Genomic DNA, 18,738 nt, shown 5'->3' with positions numbered 1-18,738 from the left:
GTAAAAAAATTGTTTATAACATGCAATATTACACATTTATATATAATGCAAGGTTTTATAGTTATATAGTTCTGAAACCAGAAGCTTCATGATGATAGATGATAGAATTGCTGTAAACCATGAGTGTCCAATCTTTGGCTTGCCTGGGCCACGTTGAGTGAAGAGGAATTGTCTTTAGCCGCATATAAAATATATAGCAATGCTAAAAATATTGCTAAAAATCACATCATAATGTTAAAAGTTTACAATCTTGTGGGCACACTTTACTAGCTGTCCAAGACCTCTATGGTCCATGGGTTGGTCATGCCTACTATAAACATTTTCTCTATTTCTTTCAGAAAAGGAAGATGATGAAAGTGGTCAATCTCAAACAGGCCATCCTCCAGGCTTGGAAGGAAAGGTGGAGTGATTATCAGTGGGCCATAAATATGAAGAAATTTTTCCCCAAGGGGACTACCTGGGACATCCTGAACTTAGCAGGTATGGTTCATATCTTTTGTACATCATAAATATTAAACTCTGGGTTGATCCTAAATGGTGTGGTTTTCAGTGAAAAAACCAATTGCTGTGAATGACAACTTATTTCTTGTTTAGCAGCACATGCATTAGTATTTGACCACTCTGGTACTTCAGATAACCCAAGCCTTACAGTGGATTCTAGAGCTTAGTAAGTGCAGTGCTAAATCAAGCTTAGTTACTATAAGACAAGGGATCATGTTAGAAATTATGCAGGTGGTGCCAAGTATTCAAAGTAGCTATTATTATTTTTTGAAAAGAAATTGTTATCCTATAATCTCCTTACATCTACTACCTAGAGTCTTTGGTAAGTAGATTTCTGTGAATTATGAAGCAGATCAGTGAAAAAATGGGGTTACACTCTTTTAAAATACTTGTCTTTTCCTTCATGGTACGTCATGAAATCAAGATATTTTTTGATTTATCGGGCTAATAAGAAAGCTGAATCACTGTGGAAATATGCCTTTGGTGTAATTAAATATAATCAAATATTTTAAGCTATATAACAACTACCTCAAATTAAAGGATTACAAGTGTGTGCTATGCAAATAAATACTTTGAATTTACTAATTATTTTAATTTTTACATTCGGAGCTTTAAAAATCCCTCTATGGCTTTTGTCCATGCATAATATTAAGGCACCACAATACAGGTCTGTATGAGGCAAAATAGGAAACACTGCTTTTCACTTTCATGTTTTGTGAATAAATGCAGTCCATGCTAGCTGAAGCACTTAGCCAGTGCTTCATATCTCATCTTCCATAGCATAGCTTTCTTGGAATAGGAAATTTCTGCATTTGTGCAGATTATCAAACACCTTCAAAAAGTGTAATTGTGTCAAATTCTGACTGCTCAGTATCCCTGTCTCCTGAAGAAAGTATGGCATCTTATTTCAGGCTGAATGTATACACGTTAACTTGTATGTAGCAAGTATAGGGTGCTACAAATAGAGTAGCAAGTAATCACAAGACAGAAAGCTTCAAGAAATATAGCTGGGAGGAGCACATCTTGCCAGAGATCTGAATGGTAAGAAACTTAAGTACAGAGCCAGTGGAGCACAGTTCAGAGACTGAAACATGGAATCCAGAATATCAGCCAGCCAGCCAGTCAGATCAAATAATCAAGGTTCAGATCAGTGGTAGGATTCAATTTTTTTTACTATCGGTTCTGTGGGCGTGGCTTGTTTGGTCATGTGACTGGGTGGGCGTGGCCAACTCAGCAAGCACCTTGCTGCAAGTGCGGCACCTTGCTGTGAGTGATGTCAAGTTGGCCACACCCCCTCAGTCACATGACCGATGCTTTAGAGAGGGTGATTTCCTATGTCACCTTCTCCCTCTCTCCGCCCTTGGGATGAACAAAAAAAAAAGTGCAACTAAAGATCACGACGGCCTGCCAAGTCTGCCTGCCGAATGGGTTTTGTTTTGGGGTGGTTTTTGTTTTGTTTTTTGCCAGAAACCCCTCGGAGATAAATTTGCACCGCCAAATCTTACTGTTGTTGCAGCACAGCCTGTTGCTGCTGTGGCTGCTGCTGCCGCCGTCTGGCTGCCCAAGTAAAGAACCACACCAGCTCAGGGCGACTGTGAGGAGCAAGAGCGGAATCCAAGACACTTGCCTCATAGCAGTCAACTTCGCTCTCTCACGCTCTAGTTAGGCGCTTTCAGAGTGCACAAGGAGCATGAAGGGAGGCAGACACCACATGGATGCATTTTAAAAGTCAGAGAACTTTGCCCAAGACTTCTCGTGTATTTAGGGGCTACATCTCTCCCAATGATGAGTTGGTGGCGATCTAACAAAATGTCTTCCACCTCTTAAAGATTGACTAAGGGCACCCTCATAGAAGAAGCCAAGAATGAGAGCAAAAGTAAGGCGGCGGGGGTGACGGCGTGTAATGGGTCCCTCCGCGGTCCCCTCCCGGGTGACAGCCAGGCTTTGGCACCTCTTTTCCTCAGAGGTGTGTGTCTGCTTCCCTTTACACTCCTTGTGGAAGAACACACATGCCGGTCACCCCTGCCACTACGTTTGCTTTTGGTTCTCGGTTTCTTCCATGGGGGTGCTCTTAAAGTCGACCTTTAAGTAGTCCCAGGATATCCACCCGCCTGCCCAGCGCCCTTCCTCCCGGAGCACGTCTTCTTCCTTCTCCTGTAGAAATGCCTCTTCCAGCCTAGCCTGGCCAGCCAGCAGGTGGGTGGGTGGATGTCCCGAGGCTTCTCGCTCCCCTTGTCGTGAGATGCCTGCAGCTGCTGTGTGCTTTTTTCAGTGTGGCTGCAATCCAGCAGCCGCACAGAAAAAAGCACACCCTGTTCTATGTGCCGGGCCCGGCAAGTCCGAGCAGCCGGAACATAGAACAAGGTGGCGCCGGACTGCTGGAGAAGTGGAGCGGAGCCAGAGATCAGTAGCCTCCTATTTCGCAGCTCCAAGAAGCCTCCCCCAACTGGCCAGCTAGTTTCCTCTTTTTCTGCCTGTTCGTTGACTGTAGCCGCATCGAAAAAAGCATGCAGCAGCTGCAAGCATTTCACGACAAGGGCGAGAGCTGGCTGGGCTGGGCCGGACTGGAAGAGGCGCGTCCACTGGGAGAAGGAAGAAAATGTGCTCCGTGAGGGCAGGAAGGCGGCGGATGTCCCGGGGCTGCTGCACGTGTGCACTGCATGTGTAATGGCTGCACATGCAGTGCGCATGTGTAACGGCTGCACACACAGTTCGCAAGTGCAGCAGGCCTGGGACAGCCGCCCAAGCTGTGCCATGGTCACCACATGGTAGGGAAAGCTAGGAGAGCGACCAGGACAAGTGAGCGACTGGGTGACTGGGTCAGGGGCATGGCCAGCCAGGGGTTGCCACCGGTTCGGCGACCCACGCTAAATCACTGCTCCTGGTTCGCCCAAGCCATTGAGAACTGGCTGAAAACCACCTCTGGTTCAGATAACAAGGAAGAACGGGAGGACAGACTTAGGGTTGGTGTGGTTGTTCTCAAAAAGAGACTGGTGGCTGCTTTGAAGCATTTCATCGCAGATGTAGCTCAGTTATAGGCAATTTGCTATAAGCCATTGCAGGGTTGTTGGTGAAGTTCCCCAGACTTATGGTTCTCAGTGACTTCAATCTGTCTTCCTGGGTTTGGCCTCAGAAGAGTTCATGACCACAATGACAGCCATGGACCTATTCCAAATTATCATTGATCTGACGCAGGACACAAACCTGATCTGATACTCTTACTGGAATTGGAGCAATATCAATGTGATCTAGTGGGGAATCTAGAATTATCCCCCCTGTCATGGTCAAGTCACGCGCTCAGGTTCTTGAGGTTCTTTTAAACCATCCCACTCTGCAGGGAGACTGGACTCGTTTGTATGATCTGATCTCAGAGAACAATGGACCCAAATGGGTTCCAGGGGCCCTGCCAAAGCCTTAATAATAGCCTGGAATCAAAAGGCTGTTAAGGCTCTGGAAAGGTTTGTGTCTATGGGGCTCTCTTAATCTATCACTTCCTGTCTTTCCCCTTGGTTCACAAAGGAATTGTGGGTTTTGCTACAGGTTAAGAAATGTGCAGACCACACTGGTTAAAAACAAAGGATGACTTTTTAAATTTATTATTTAGCGTATGTTCCCTAAGAAGGTCAAAAGGATGACTTTGATAGGACATGACTTAGAGTCACTGCTAAGGCTATCTCATGGCAATAAGAGCAGCAAAACATTTTTTTCTCTGCTTTTATTACATCTGCAGAGTGTCACCCATCAACACTGTTCTGTTATTCTGTTATTTACTGCATTAAAGCCTTTTTATTTTTCACTGACTTCCCATATGCACACATCTAATTAATCTAAAATTAAACACTTCAGAACAGCAGAATGTGTAATTTCTATTTATTTTTGCCAGTGAAATAACTGTTAAACAGAAATATAAAAATATATTTCTTAAATAATAGTCGGTATAGGAAATGGACTAATTTTTACTCTTGTTTAAATATTGTCAATCAACTTTTTTTGCAACTAAGCCCATTCCTGGCTTTGGGTTTCTTTTGAGAAAGGGGAGCTAGAAATGTTTTGACCAATACCTTACCTACATTTGGTTACATTTTCTTACTTTGGAATTATTATAGCATCTTCGTTTGTACTTGGAGTTTATATAAGCTGCTATTGATATTGCAATTGCCTACTTAGGTTTGAAAAAGCAGGGGACGTTTCGCCAGGAAACACATAAGAATGTGTCTTTGTGATTGAAAACTGCTCAGCTGCCAATCTGAAATGCCCAAAGAGAGAAATTTCTTACTGCTTTGCTGAATATGTGTTCAAAATCTGGCTTGTAGCCTAGCTGTCCAACCATAAACATTTTCTGGCTCTGCCCCAACCTTTTATTCAGATTTAGCATAAAAGCACTCTAGATTGCAGATAAATTATGGTTTGTGCAAAACTTTGTTCTCTCATTTAGAGAAAGCCAATATGACTTATTACATTAATGAAATCTTCTAATTTACAGAATTGATTTGGAAAAAAATCATTTTTGCAGTATAGATAGGTTCTCAGTATGTCTTTCTATCTTTCACACCCCTTACAAATCCTCAATCTGTTCTGCTTTCTTTTATGGAATGGCACACATAATTTTTTTTCTTAAGGTTGCTTTAGCTTTAGCAATAAAAGATGAAAACATCCTAGAATAAATGTGCAATTAAGCAGAATTTAACTTTCTTATTAAATTGTAGTTCTTGAGAGGTTTTTAGGAGATACTGTCAGGGGGTGTAGCTTTCAATTTCTTTCTTAATTTCTTGTACTAGAAATATATTAAAAGCTTCTACTTCCATTTACTGAATTTTGGATTCATCTAAATACAGATAAAATATAACTATCTCAAAGAGGTATTGGTGAAACAAATAATATAATTAATGATAATTAATGAAATAGATTTCTGTCTAATCATAGGTAAGACCCATTATGGTTTATTTCTTTAGAGAAATAAAACAGTGCTTATTTAAAAATGGAACCACAATACTTAAAACCTCCATATAGAAAATTAGGAAAAGGAAAATATATAAGCAGTGCTATTTCATAAAAATTAAACTGGTCTCACATTGGTTTAATTGTTTAATTCAGTCATTCCTTCTTATTATTCATTGCCTCATGATATCCTTTTTCACAAGACTACATAAGTCTTCATAAAATTATTAGAAATTTCAGGTAGTGCTTGACCAGAACTGAGCCCAAAATTTCTATTGCTAAGCAAGACAGTTAAGTGATTTTTTGCCCAGATTATGACTTTCCTTGCCATAGTTGCTAAATGAATCACAGCATTTGTTAAATTAGTAACTCAGTTGCTAAGTGAATCTGGCTTCCCCGTTGACTTTGTCAGAAGATTGCAAAAGATGATAATTTGATCCCTGGACACTGCAACCAGGGGATCATGCCAAGTGTCCAAGTTTTAATCATGTGATCGTGGGGATACTGCAATTGTCCTAAGTATGAAAAATGGTCATAAATCACTTTTTTCAAAGTTGTAACTTTGAAGAGTCACTAAACGAATGGTTGGAAATTGAGAACTACCTAGTAAAATATCTATCTGGATCTCTGCATAAATTAATTGTATTATCACTACAGATTTCTCTAGCTTTCTCACCTTTTGATCAATATTGCACTCTTTCTATTTTTAAAAAATATGTCCTTTTTATGATAATCCTAGTATCATTTCTTGTATGGTGTAAGTTTGGAAATTCAAAGTCTGTTCAACATTTTTAAAGCTTTTAAAGCTTTGTACTGCTCTGTTTAATTTTGCAACAGACCATCTGGATTAATATTGAAATTTAAACAAACATGGTCATTATTAATTTTAGCTCTTTGTTTAGACAGAATACTTTTTTCCTGCATAATTATGCAAACAATCCACCCTGTAAAAACCATGGGTAATTATCAAAAGTGTGAATTTGTAGAAATGGGAGGTCAAGTCCAAAATTGCCAGGGAATTTCTAGAAGCCTGGCACTCTGACAAATCAGCCATCAATAGACACATAAACATTAACAACATCTATAGAGTATGCAAATGAAACAATCAACCAGTCCAAAAGAGAAAAAGACTACAGCACCTTTCTACCAGTAATCAGCACTCAGACCAGCATAGACTAACTCTAAGGTTAACTTCAGACCAACAATGAAGTAAGCAGTAACCAATCAAGAAACTGCCAAAGAGCCATCAGTAAACAGCCTAACCAAAGAATTTTTAAGACTGCCCCCACTCACATAGATAGGGAAGACACCAGACAGCACTCCTTTCTAGCACTGAGGATGCTACCTAATTAGGGTAATGAAACATCTGCAAGAAAACAAGCAAGCTCAGAGAGCACCACGGACCCCGCACCATAAATTTTCCTAATAAAAATAACATTGTGCAAATATATCTAATTTACATAGAAAGAATGCGCACACTATATAAATACATAATATAAATACAAAACATTGGAAACTTTATTGGGTCTATAGCTTCCAGAATTTGCAGCAAGTATGCTTTTCTAAAACTGCTTTAGAGACAACCCAGAATATATGGTGTAAGTAGTGGGATTATGTGAGCTGAATGGCTGCTAAGTATAGCATTCCTGGCAAGATCTATTGACTACTAAAAATTTGAAAATCTTAACAGTTGGAATTGGAATAATGACAGTAGATGCATGGAATAATCCATCAGAACAATTGTTAAGGGAGTTACTAACTATTGATATAGAGTTTGAAATATTAGTTCCCATGTGCAGAGATTCTTTCTAGTGATATTTGTTATTTGTATATCAGAGAAAGATTTCTGAGTGCTACTTTTTTCTTTGTTAAAACCACAAATTCCAATACCTAAAACTAATATACAAGATATACATATAAAAAGGAAAGATACTTGGATTTTAGGATTGTTTGGAAGCCTGGTAATTTCTTTTTATCCAAGCTTTGTCCTGAAGAATGTTAACATCTGTTGACATTCTCATTAAAAGATTGATGGGGAAGACATACAAATTCTTGGTGTGTGTATGAGTATTAGAAAGAATAATGGAGTAGATATTAAAACCACATTATAAATGTACAGTACTAATGGTGCTATATGTGATAAAAGAAGGCTCATGAATGTGTCAACAGAAAAAAAAGGCAAGGTCCTGTACTTACAGGAAAATAGAAGTAGATGGTTGGAAAAGTCATGCAGTGTGGAAGAATGAGAAACATGTAAGCGGAAGAAATAGAAGTATATCATAGGCTATAATAACTTAGTTGTGGATTTTCATTGTGTAGTAGAAAAAGTGTATATAGGAAGGAGAGCAGCTGAGTTGTGAAGGATATGAATTGTGGTTGAGACTTTTCATTGTATTCATTTTTTTTGTGGAATTGGAAGGAAAGAATGCTGAGTTGATTGGGTTTTGGACTATGAGTTGGGAATTACTGGTGTAAATAGCAATTTTTGTGGAGATTGTTAACATTTCTTTGGAACTGTTCACAAATTATTTACAAAATATATTTACTGTTTATGTTTAGAAAGTATATAATTTTATGGCATTTTAATGAAAAGGGAATCTGTATTGTCTTTTGTTACTACCATGACTAGAAAACAATATGGTATAATACCATTGGTATATAACTTGCTGTGTGGAAAAACAGTTGCCACCAAAGTTATTCCGAGGTTGTCTTTTGCTCTTTTCATTTGCTCTTTTGGGTAAAGTAGTTTTAGGAATTTTATTCACTGGTTTTGTAAATAGGATTTGAATTGATATTTAAGATGTTGAGCTGGTGCTTTTATATTTGGGTGGAACTTTGTAGAGGTGCTTCATTTTATCAGCTAGAATTTGCATTTGGAGAAGGAATGGTTGATTAACAGCTTCTGGAGTAGTTGGTAGTTCCATAATGATGGGACTAGAAGTGGTTCTTTCAAGAAAGAGAAAGTCAGGTAGATAGTCCCTGTTTCTTCATTTGGCCTGATTTCCAGCTAAATGGGAAGATACAGCCATACCTCCCTTTTTACTTGTCCTGTTGAATTCTAGGCCAATTTTAAATAAGGTCATCATCTAGGTGATTTGATCCTTGATTGTGAAACTGAAGAAGGTGTGGCCATATCATTGCTAAATATTCTGTCCATTTTGCAAGACTAAGGTGCAAGAAGCTAAGAATTCAAAATAGGTTTACCTGGAATTGAGTGAGACATATTGTTTATGAACATTGTAAAACACTTGGGTAAACTTTCAGGTTATTTAGTTAATTTTAATAAACTTAATATACTTGCTACTAGTTCTAAAATTTTCATAGAATCATTTAAATATTCAGAAATGTAAGCCTAGAAAATGTCTTTGTTGCTGGAAGCTAATATTCTTTTTCCAAACTAAGGCTGGTATAATATATGGTTAAAAATCCCCATATATGGGAAAGAATAGATATAGTTATAGCTAATGTTACTCCAAATTTGATATATATTTTTGGATGGGTTATCATATTATTAACTATAAAACATTAAATTTATAAGATACTAAGAAAGATTTTATGGAATTTAGTTACTCCTAAATTATAGTATTTATAGTTTTGTTGTTCGCCTTTACTAAGGCTTCCTGCCTTCGTAGGGGTGGTGGTGCTATGTGTCTCAAGATGGGGAGCCAGCAAGTAGGAGTAGATTTTATTTTATTTTCTTTGTATCATTTGGTCTAGCATTGATCTTGCTAGTGTGGCAGCTATTAAGCCAAACGGGGGCACAGTATTCAGCTGTAGAGTAGAACAACCTTAGTGCTGATATTCAGAGAGTAGAGGCTGAGGCTTCCCGTCTAGATCCTCTTAGTTTCTGGATTAAGTTGTTCCTGGTATTGATTTTAGTGGACATGTTATCTAGATGTTTCTTATAGGAGAGAGTCCAATCCAAGTTACTCCAAGGTATTTGAATTGAGGATCATAAGGGAAAAGGTTGTTATTCAGGTAGGCCTTTGGGGTGACATTGGCGAGTTTGTTGTTGAGATGGAAACAGGTAGTGACCGTTTTGCTGACACTGGATATGAGTCTCCAGTCAGCAAAGAATTTTCCCAGAGACTTCAGATCCTCAGAGAGGAGCCTGTTCAATACTTCCAAATTTTTATCTTGCACTGCTAGAACCAGGTCATCTGCATACCCAAATTTATGTCTCCTTGTAGCTGGCATATCTGAGATATAAAGATGTAGGTGCTGGTCTGGGTGCCGGTGTGGGTGGCGGTACAGAAGCTTGTGTAAGGCCATCATTGAGTCTTCTTAACTTGCTAGCGCTGTCCCACATAATGATCTGAAAGGATCTATCGCTGAGCATGTTTATTAGGTGATAAGAGGATTTTACAGGGGATGATGTGTCTCAGTTTGTAAAGCAGATCCTCCTTCTACACGATATCATATGCTGCATTAAGGTCAATGGACATAGCTGTGGTTTTTAAGCCTTGCTGGAAACTAGCCTCGATATGTCCTGCTAAGCTCAGGACCTGATCAACACAACTGTGATTATGATGAAAACTGGCTTGTTTCGTGGGCAGAAATGTATCTATTGAGGGTCCAATTCTGTTAATGATAAGTTTCTCCAGTAATTTGTAACAAGAACTCAGAAGGGCAATGGGGGGGGGAAGCTTTCTACTCTGTCTTGTGGTTTGCCAGGTTTGCCAACCCACTTCTTCCTGTGCACGCTGATCTTCCTCATCTACCAGTTGGCAGGCTCAAATCCAGGAAGACCTCTCTGGAACTTGTTCAACAGCTGTCTAACATCTTTGACATCAACTCATAGTGGAAAGCCAAATGGGTTGCTGAACGCCCAGATACAGGCAGTTACATGAATGATCCTATACAAAAAATGCCAAGTTTTGATCTTCCTCGCCAGCATTGGTTAATTCTGAACAGGATCCGTACCCAACATGGTGTTTGCCAGGAATCATTGTTTAAGTGGTGTCTTGTCTCTACTCCTCAATGTGACTGGTGCTCCTTGACAAAATATCCATCACATTGTATCTGAATGTCCATCAAGAGTTTACACAGGCCCAATGTCTGATTTTTTTCCAATATGATTGAAATGGTTGGGTGAACTGGACATTAACATTTGAACTACTATAAGTCTATGTATTTGCCATATGCTAAAATAAATAAATAAATAAATATAGTATTTATATTATTTGGGATTGATAAGTTAATTTTTCAAGTGACTTGAGGACTAATGTGGCCTTTTTAGAAGAGTGAAGCCCTCCTTGAATCTTTGGTAGCAAGTTGTGATATCTGTATAGACTGTTTATAGACAATGTTGCTTATATTCTTGGCCATATTCACTATTGACCATGAATATAAGCAACTTTGCTTATATTTATGATTTATTTATAAGTCTGTGCAACCACATATCCTTGAGAGATCAGTCAGGGAAATACTGATCCTTAATATTTATGTCAGCAGTGGGGAGATATCAGTGGTATGCCACCTTTTGCAAAACCAATAATAGATTCTTTGGTTTTTAATTATTTTAGGCCACCTTCGATATTTTCATTTCTGAGAGGATGATGGTGAAATAACTTCAGGTTCTTTGAGTGAAATCGGTTATCTAAATCTGTTCCAGGGCAGGCAATAATAGTATGGGTTGCCCTGATGGATTATTTATTAACAGAGCCTGATAGGGGCAACTAGTCCCTTCCTGTGAATGCCTTGATAGCTTCTGACATTATTAATTTCTGAACCACCCTTAGACTTGTGAGTTATAATATGGCTTTGTTGTGACCCTGCTCCCAAGTTAATAGTAGGTTTAACACAGTAGTTCTATTAACTTCAATCTTTTTTTAAGGTATAACTCTGACAGGAATTAGTTCTATTCTCCTGATTAGTTACCATATTTGTGAGATTGCTCAGAGAGCTTGTAAAAGGTGGTAATGTTCAGTGGCACTTTTATGCACCTTCCTTTTCAATTTTTGTCAGATTTGCTGGGCTCCTGATTGATTCCTACCAAGACTGTACTTCAGGCAGCATGAGTTGTAACAGATTAAAATTAAATCCAGACAAGCCTGAAGATTTGATGGTTGGAGAAAGGGGGTTAATCAATTTGATGGAATACTTTCTATTCCAAAAGATGGAAATATCTGGTCCACAATTTGGGGGTGATCTGAGACATGATGTCCACGCATACATAAGTTATTGCAGTGGTTAATATAACATTGCCATCCGCATAAGGTAACTGGATCCTTTTTTTTTTTGTTGTGGATGACTTAGCCACATTTAGCCATGTAATCATGATCAAACCATTAGAATAAGGTCTTCAAGAAACTGGGTTTAAGAAGTTATGGAAATTTTAATTGGCCCCAAACCCGACAGCTAGATTTCTGGTAGAATCTCCCTGTGCCCTTTTATGTTCATCTGTAGTTATTTAAATAATTAATAAAAAAAATTCAGAGGAAGTATTTTATAATTAAAAATTTCCTCAGTAGAGGAAGTATTTTGTAATTGAGGAACAGCAGGCAAAGAGAAATGGTTAATATATCAAAACTTATTAATACAAGAAGATGAACTTAAGAGAACAATTAACTAACTGCAGAGAGATTTAGTTTTCAGTGGTTTTTATATGCACAATTAAGAGAAAGGTTTAATGTAGATTAAAAGATAATGGGGATTAAACAGCATAAAACAGAATTTGAAATGAATTGTATACAAATGATGAACATATGATTCCAAAAGCAACGGTTGAAATTTGAAACAGAAGAGGAACAAATTAAAGATTGCATGAGAAAATGGGCAAAGAATATTGGTTACAATATACAGGTGGATCAGTGGGACAGAATGTGGATAAAGGGATTGAAATTCATGTTGTGTTATAATTTTTGAGACATATTTTACAAAATGATGTATTGCTGGAATAGGACATCAAAGAAATTATCTAAATTGTATAAAGGTACTTCAAGTTAGTGATGGAAATTGAAAGACATGAAGGAACATTTTACCATGTACCATTGATCTGTGAAAAAGCAAAAAAGAAATTAGAGACAAATATATATGATGATACAAAGAATTTTGAAGATTAATATTGAGACGAAATCAGAATTCTTTTTATTGGGACCTATGGGAAGTTAGTTATGGAATACTGATTTTATATGTGGTAACTGCAGCAAGATTATTACAGGTAGTCCTCAATTTACAACAGTTGTTTAGTGACCATTTGAAGTTACAATGGCATTGAAAAAGTGACTTACGACATTTTTCACATTTATAACTGTTGCAGCAACACTATGCTTGACAACTGACTCACATTTATGACTGTTGTAATATTTGAGAGTCAGGTGACCGTTTGTGACCTTCTGACAAGCAAAATCAATGGGAAACCAGATTCATTTAACAGCCATGTTACTAATTTAAGAACTGCAATGATTCACATAACAAATTCGATGAGAAAAGTCATAAAATGGGGCAAAATTCACTTAACAAATGGTATACTCAAAAAATGAAGAAAACCTGAAATACTTACAATGAAGGAATGCATTGTGAACAAAGCAGAAGTAGCATAAATATCAAAACTGACCTGTTTTGTCAGAGATGAAAGAATAAGTACTTTTATAAAAGCCTGGAAATCTTTTATAGACTTTGCTGAAAATGGAAAAAGTGATGTGGTGATTCCTAGATTTGAAGATTGAAAAAACAATAAGGGGCTCAAAGACAGTATTGTAATTTTAATGGGGGGGGGGAGGCATAAGTAATCCTTGACTTATGACTGTTCATTAAAGGATGGTTCAAAATTATGATGGCCTCAGAAGAAATAACTTATGACCTGTACTTGCACTTACAACTGTCACATCACCCTTACAATCTCATAAGCACATTTGGGTTGCTTGGCAACCGGCTTACATATACAACTGGTTGCAGCATCACTAAAAGAGTGTGAAGATTTGCTTAACAGCTGCCATAAAATTGTAAAATCGAGTCCATCTTGACTTATAGCTGCAGTGACTTACTGTACAAAAAAATTCCAGTACCAAAGGCAGTCATAACTTGAGGGCTATCTGAAATGAGTTTTTGTAAATAAGGGCAGAAGTTGTTTCTTAACTGTCTTTTTTTTCTTTCTTTAACTGTATTCTTCACTTTTTTGTTTCTTTTCTTTATATACTTCTGTATCTGTCTTTAAGCTATAGAATTTTTTTAATTAAAAAAATCTAATTAAAAAATTGAATAGGAAAAATGTATATCATTTTTATTTTTTATTTAATATTCTTAACATGCGTAATTAACAAATACCTTTATATTTTTTTAAAAAAACAAATTTAGAAAAGAAATAATCCAAATCAAAAAATATATTCTATGAAAAAAAGAAAATAAACATCTCTCATGTTTTACATTTATCGATTTTCACTGGTTTACTAAATGCAATATTATAGTATTGTAAAATATCACAAAATCTCTACCATCCTCCTGCATCCTTTGATTTGCCTTTTCCAAAACAGATAAATCACAAATTTTCAACAACCATTCCTTAATAATCAAGATTATTCCAAATATGTTTATAATTTTTCAGTATCATGTTTTACCACTACCAAGCTTGATACAATCATAATTCTTAATAAACAGCCAGATTCCAAAACCTTGGTATATAGTTTTGGCATCATAAAGTATTATTTAACATTTAAATAATAAAGTAAATCTATTTGAACGCATTAGGAAATCCCAAAAAGATATGAAGTGATCACAAAACCATATCATATGGTTATTTTTTTACTAAATCCAGTGAAAGCTGCCATCGGGAAGTTCATGCCAACAGTATGCCTTGAGATACTCTTTGGATCAGTTCTTAAACTTCTGTCTCATTCCTAGGAAACACAGAGCATAAAGGGGACACCTGACAAAGATTCTGCTAAATCTGAGGCTGTGGAACTTATATATAATCGTGTTCTTTGACTGCAGTGTATTTAACCATGTGAGGAGAAGGTGGTGGCAGCCATATCCATTTCTTCCTCAGAAGTCTTAGTAGTTGAACAAAGGATACTATAATTTCTTTTTCTCCCTTGAATTATTTGCTTCTGTTACTCTACAGAACACTGTAAAATTATAGAAGTTTGATGTTTTGTGAAAGTGATCCAATTTCATGAGTGATTTTAATAGACCAAATTATGGCCATTGTTATTCTTTGTGAAAATGATTGTACTTTTCTATAAATATTTTCTTTCGTTTAAAATTACAGAAGCACTTCTTGAACAGGCCATGATTGGCCCATCGCCAAACCCATTGCTCCTGTCCTATCTGAAATATGCCATCAGTTCTCAGGTAATAATCCCATTATAAATCCTTTCAATTTCAGGAGGTGTAAATTAAGGTTAATGGGTTAAATATTATTTTAGCTATAGGACTAGTATCTGTGAAGTATCTGAAGGACGGAAGTATCTTTGAAAAAAATTGAAAACATCTGAGCTGATCCAGTTTTAAGTAGCTCATGGAGCAATTTTAAAATAATTATGCAATTTTAACCTTTTTTAATTTGTGTAAATTATTTTCATCTTGCTGAATTGTAAGAAAGGTTTGTGGAGGGCACTGAAACTCTATCCCTGATTTTCCCAAAGGTGCTTGTCCAAGAGGCAATTGGACTTTCTGGTTTTTATTTGAAGATGTTTTGCTTCTCATCCAAGAAGCTTCTTCAGATCTGAGGTCAGATGAGAAGCGAAACATCTTCAAAGAAAAATCAGAAAGTCCAGTTGCATCTTGGAAAAGTACATTTCGAACAACCATGATCTGCATGGTTGAGAATCTCCATTAGACGTTTACCTTTGATTTAATTCACATGCCCACTTTAACTTTTGGGAATAATTTTCTTTTATTGAAATCAGTGAATCTCAGTCTGTTGCTTTTCTGCTGATCTGCAAAACTACAGCAGATATTTGGCTTTATTGTGACTGGGGGGTTCAAATTTTGAATGGATTAAATATGAATGTTTAATTCATGCTTTTGTAGCCAAAAATTGAAAAAAATTGTCCAAGAGGGAAAAAAAAGTTGTGAAAGCCTAGTGCTAATCAACTGGTTTGGGGCCAATATAGTCCCCCCCCCCCATGGAAGCATCTATTATTCTTGAAAAAGGATGTTAGATACCTTGTACAAGTTTTGTGATGATGGTGGTGGTGGTGATGTGTTTTCTTATCATTATTCCCCAAATGAAACAAGTGAGTTTTTCCACTGGTGTGAATGTGAGATTCTTGGTAAAAATTGCCATAAGAAAAGACTTTTTATTTCATTTTAAACTCTCCTTTTTTTCCTTGGGCTGCTCACTCAAATGTTGATGTGAAACTACACCATTGCCTAAAAATGTCTGTTTAAATTTGTGCCAGGCCAGTGCTTCAGCAAAGCTGTATTGCTGACAGGTGACCTTGTTGTCCCTCACCCCTTCACGCAGCAGTTGAAATGGCAGGCCTTGTTTGTGGATTTGATTAAATATTAGCTTTAGCTTGTAACTATCTCCCCCTTTCTCTTGTTTACAGATGGTGTCGTATTCTACTGTTCTGATGGCCATCAGCAAGGTAGTATTCAAACATTTATCTGTGTTTCTCCTCTGAATTTTGTCATTCTGCTCTTTGCAGGTTTGGCACCAGTGTATATTCAGAGCCCCCAGAAATCTGTTCTGATATGGCATCAGGTGTACAATTTATCAGGTTTGGTGAGCCAGGGAGAAGTGTTAGTTTCCCTTAGAGCTTTACAGCAAATCCTAGCCCATGTGACTGAGTGCAACATTTTACCATTGTTTCTGTTATTCATGCTCGATGAAATATAGTACAATGAAGAAATTGGTTCTCTATGTGTATTTTGACAAGTTTTGCAAAACAAGAAAAAGAGGAAGATTTGAAGGTATAAGATCTTATTCACTTGGCAGCATTGCCTAATTATCATCTGCTTGCTTTTGTAGACTCATCTTCCACAAACTTTTTCTTTCCTCTGTCATTCAACAAAGAACCAAATACTGTAAATATGCATTTCATTAAAAAAAATCATAAAAATATGTATATATATTTCATTAGTCTAATTGGTTTTCATATCATAGTCTTGGAACCCTTTCAGAAGTCGGTATGTGAAAATAGAGACCTCAGATGCCACAATCATTAATAGCTTTTCCTCCCCCTTTCCTGAGAAATATTTATACAGTACATACACTGCCCAACTCTCAGTAATTTTGGTCAGCTTACCCCAGGCAAACCCTTTATTTGCCATTTCCCAGAATTAAACTTGGAATTTTAAATCTAGAATTGTGTATTTAATTATGTTTTAAGGCTGCATTCATACACTCTGGCATGTTTATGTATTCATTGATTTGTATGTTGCCATTATTATTCTTACAAATAATTCAAGGTGGCAAACATATCCAACACACTTTCCTCCTCCTATTTTCCCCACAACAGCAACCATGTGATGTGAGTCGCAGGGCTTATCCAGCTGGCTTTCATGGCTAATCCTGATCAATACAGTATATACAGTTCGGCTTATAGTATAGACTCAGCCATTGTAATTTTGAAGTCACAGTACAATCTATGGCTTAGCATGTGGTGTAAACCTAGTTAATTGTGAGTGAGTAAAGCACAGTAACATAACACAATGATATAATAAAATGAGGGAACTTATCCTAAGTGTAACTGACTAGCAGTTGGCTGTCAAAATCAAAATATTAAGAGTATAATGTAGTAATCCTCAATTTACAACCATTTGTTTAATGACTATTCAAAGTTACAATGATACCGAGAAAGATGACTTATGACCAGTTCTCACACTTATGTCTGTTGTAGCATTCCCACAGTCACATGATCACACTTCAGGTGCTTGGCAAGTGGCATATATGTTTACAATGGTTGTAGCATCCCAGGGTCCTGCGATCATCACTTTCCAATCTTTCCAGGAGATTTCTGGGAAGCAAAATCAGTGGGGGAGCCAGATTTCCTGAAGAACTGCATGATTCATTTAACAGATGTAGGGATTCACTTAACAATAGCAAAAAAAAAAAAAAAGTAAGATGGTACATGATTGACTTAACAACAGCTTTGCTTAGCAATGAATATTTTGGACTCGATTATAGTCATAAGTTGAGGGCTGCCTCTATATTTCTTCCAGCATTTATTTTCAGAATTTCCAATTTGCTAGTTAGAACCTAACCAGCAAAATTTTGCACTGAAGGTTGGATGCTAGACTTGGTTAAAATGACTAGTCTCTCCCCCCCCTTTGCTTGGAACCATCCATTTTGCAGGAAGATTCAAAATTAAACATGGCTGAAATTTTAAAATCTATGCCAGGTAGAGTAAATAAAAAAATATAAAAGGTAAAGATTTAGCAGGTGGTAATAGTCTTCCAGTTTTAGACTGTATTGCATCTCCATTTAAGAAGGCAATACTTGGTGATATTTTGTTGAATCAGAAAACATACTTCCATTGTAGACTTAATTGTAAAATATAAAGTATGAGACATTTTTATAAAACATAATGGGAACATAATTATCTATTAATAATATTTGGTATAAGGCTCTTGAAATATCGAAGTGTTTTAGAAAAAAAGGCTAGGAAACATTAACTTTGCAAGATTCAAGCCCATGTCTGCCTTAATTTTTTGTATTACTTAAGACCTGTTATAATGTTTTTGTGGTCCCTATTTTAGTTTGATGACTTCTCCCGAGATCTCTGTGTCCAGTCATTACTCGAAATTATGGACATGTTCTGTGACCATCTCAGGTAGGAAGTAAATTGTATGTTTAGGTGCATATGTGTCGAATGTAGATGAGACACTGGTATTATCAGGCAGTGGCTTATCAAAAGCCTGCTGGTTGCTAGGATCAGTCTTTTAACTATGACATTACAGTCACAAAATGTATTTATGTATGAGTATTTGCACTGAGTTCGGTTGCAAGATTGTGTGTTCTCTTTGGTGCTTTCTATTCATGTAAACTTGATAACACTTACTGTCTCAAAAGCAAAATCCTTCTTGCAATCTTTAGAGCCGAGTGATTCTTAATGAAAGAATCATTGTTAACAAAAAGAACCAAAGTTCTTTAAAAAAAAAGGACAACAAGAGACCTCAAAAGAAGTAGAAGATTGAAACATTGTGAAAACTGAAAATGGATTCTTATGAGTATAAGCATACCGAGATAAAATGATACATTTAGTGAGGGTGCTAGGATCATTGATGATGTTCCCTAGTTTGGGTAATGAAATGTCTGCAAGAAAACAAGCAAGTTCAGAGAGCATGTCAACCCTGAGCTACAAATATTATCCTTTATTAGTGATATATTTAGTATCCTGGTAAAATGAATTG

General features: G+C 36.8%; 1 protein-coding gene across 7 annotated transcripts in view; it reads left to right on the top strand.

The window, feature by feature from the left end:
* MED24 (mediator complex subunit 24) overlaps window positions 1-18,738 on the top strand; it is a 99,254-nt gene that overhangs the window by 18,910 nt on the left and 61,606 nt on the right. For all 7 annotated transcript variants that reach the window (XM_087917837.1, XM_087917839.1, XM_087917838.1 and 4 more), the window contains exons 2-5: window positions 339-480; window positions 14,648-14,730; window positions 15,933-15,971; window positions 18,085-18,158. In XM_087917837.1, the coding sequence (XP_087773963.1) occupies window positions 339-480; window positions 14,648-14,730; window positions 15,933-15,971; window positions 18,085-18,158 (338 nt within the window). The remainder of the gene's footprint in view (window positions 1-338; window positions 481-14,647; window positions 14,731-15,932; window positions 15,972-18,084; window positions 18,159-18,738) is intronic.

Source organism: Pseudonaja textilis, chromosome Z (genome assembly GCF_049901715.1).
Source record: "Pseudonaja textilis isolate UNSWEBS1 chromosome Z, rPseTex1.2, whole genome shotgun sequence".
NCBI lineage: Eukaryota > Metazoa > Chordata > Lepidosauria > Squamata > Elapidae > Pseudonaja > Pseudonaja textilis.
Note: the sequence above shows the minus strand (reverse complement) of the source record. Positions and strands in the feature narration are given on the sequence as shown.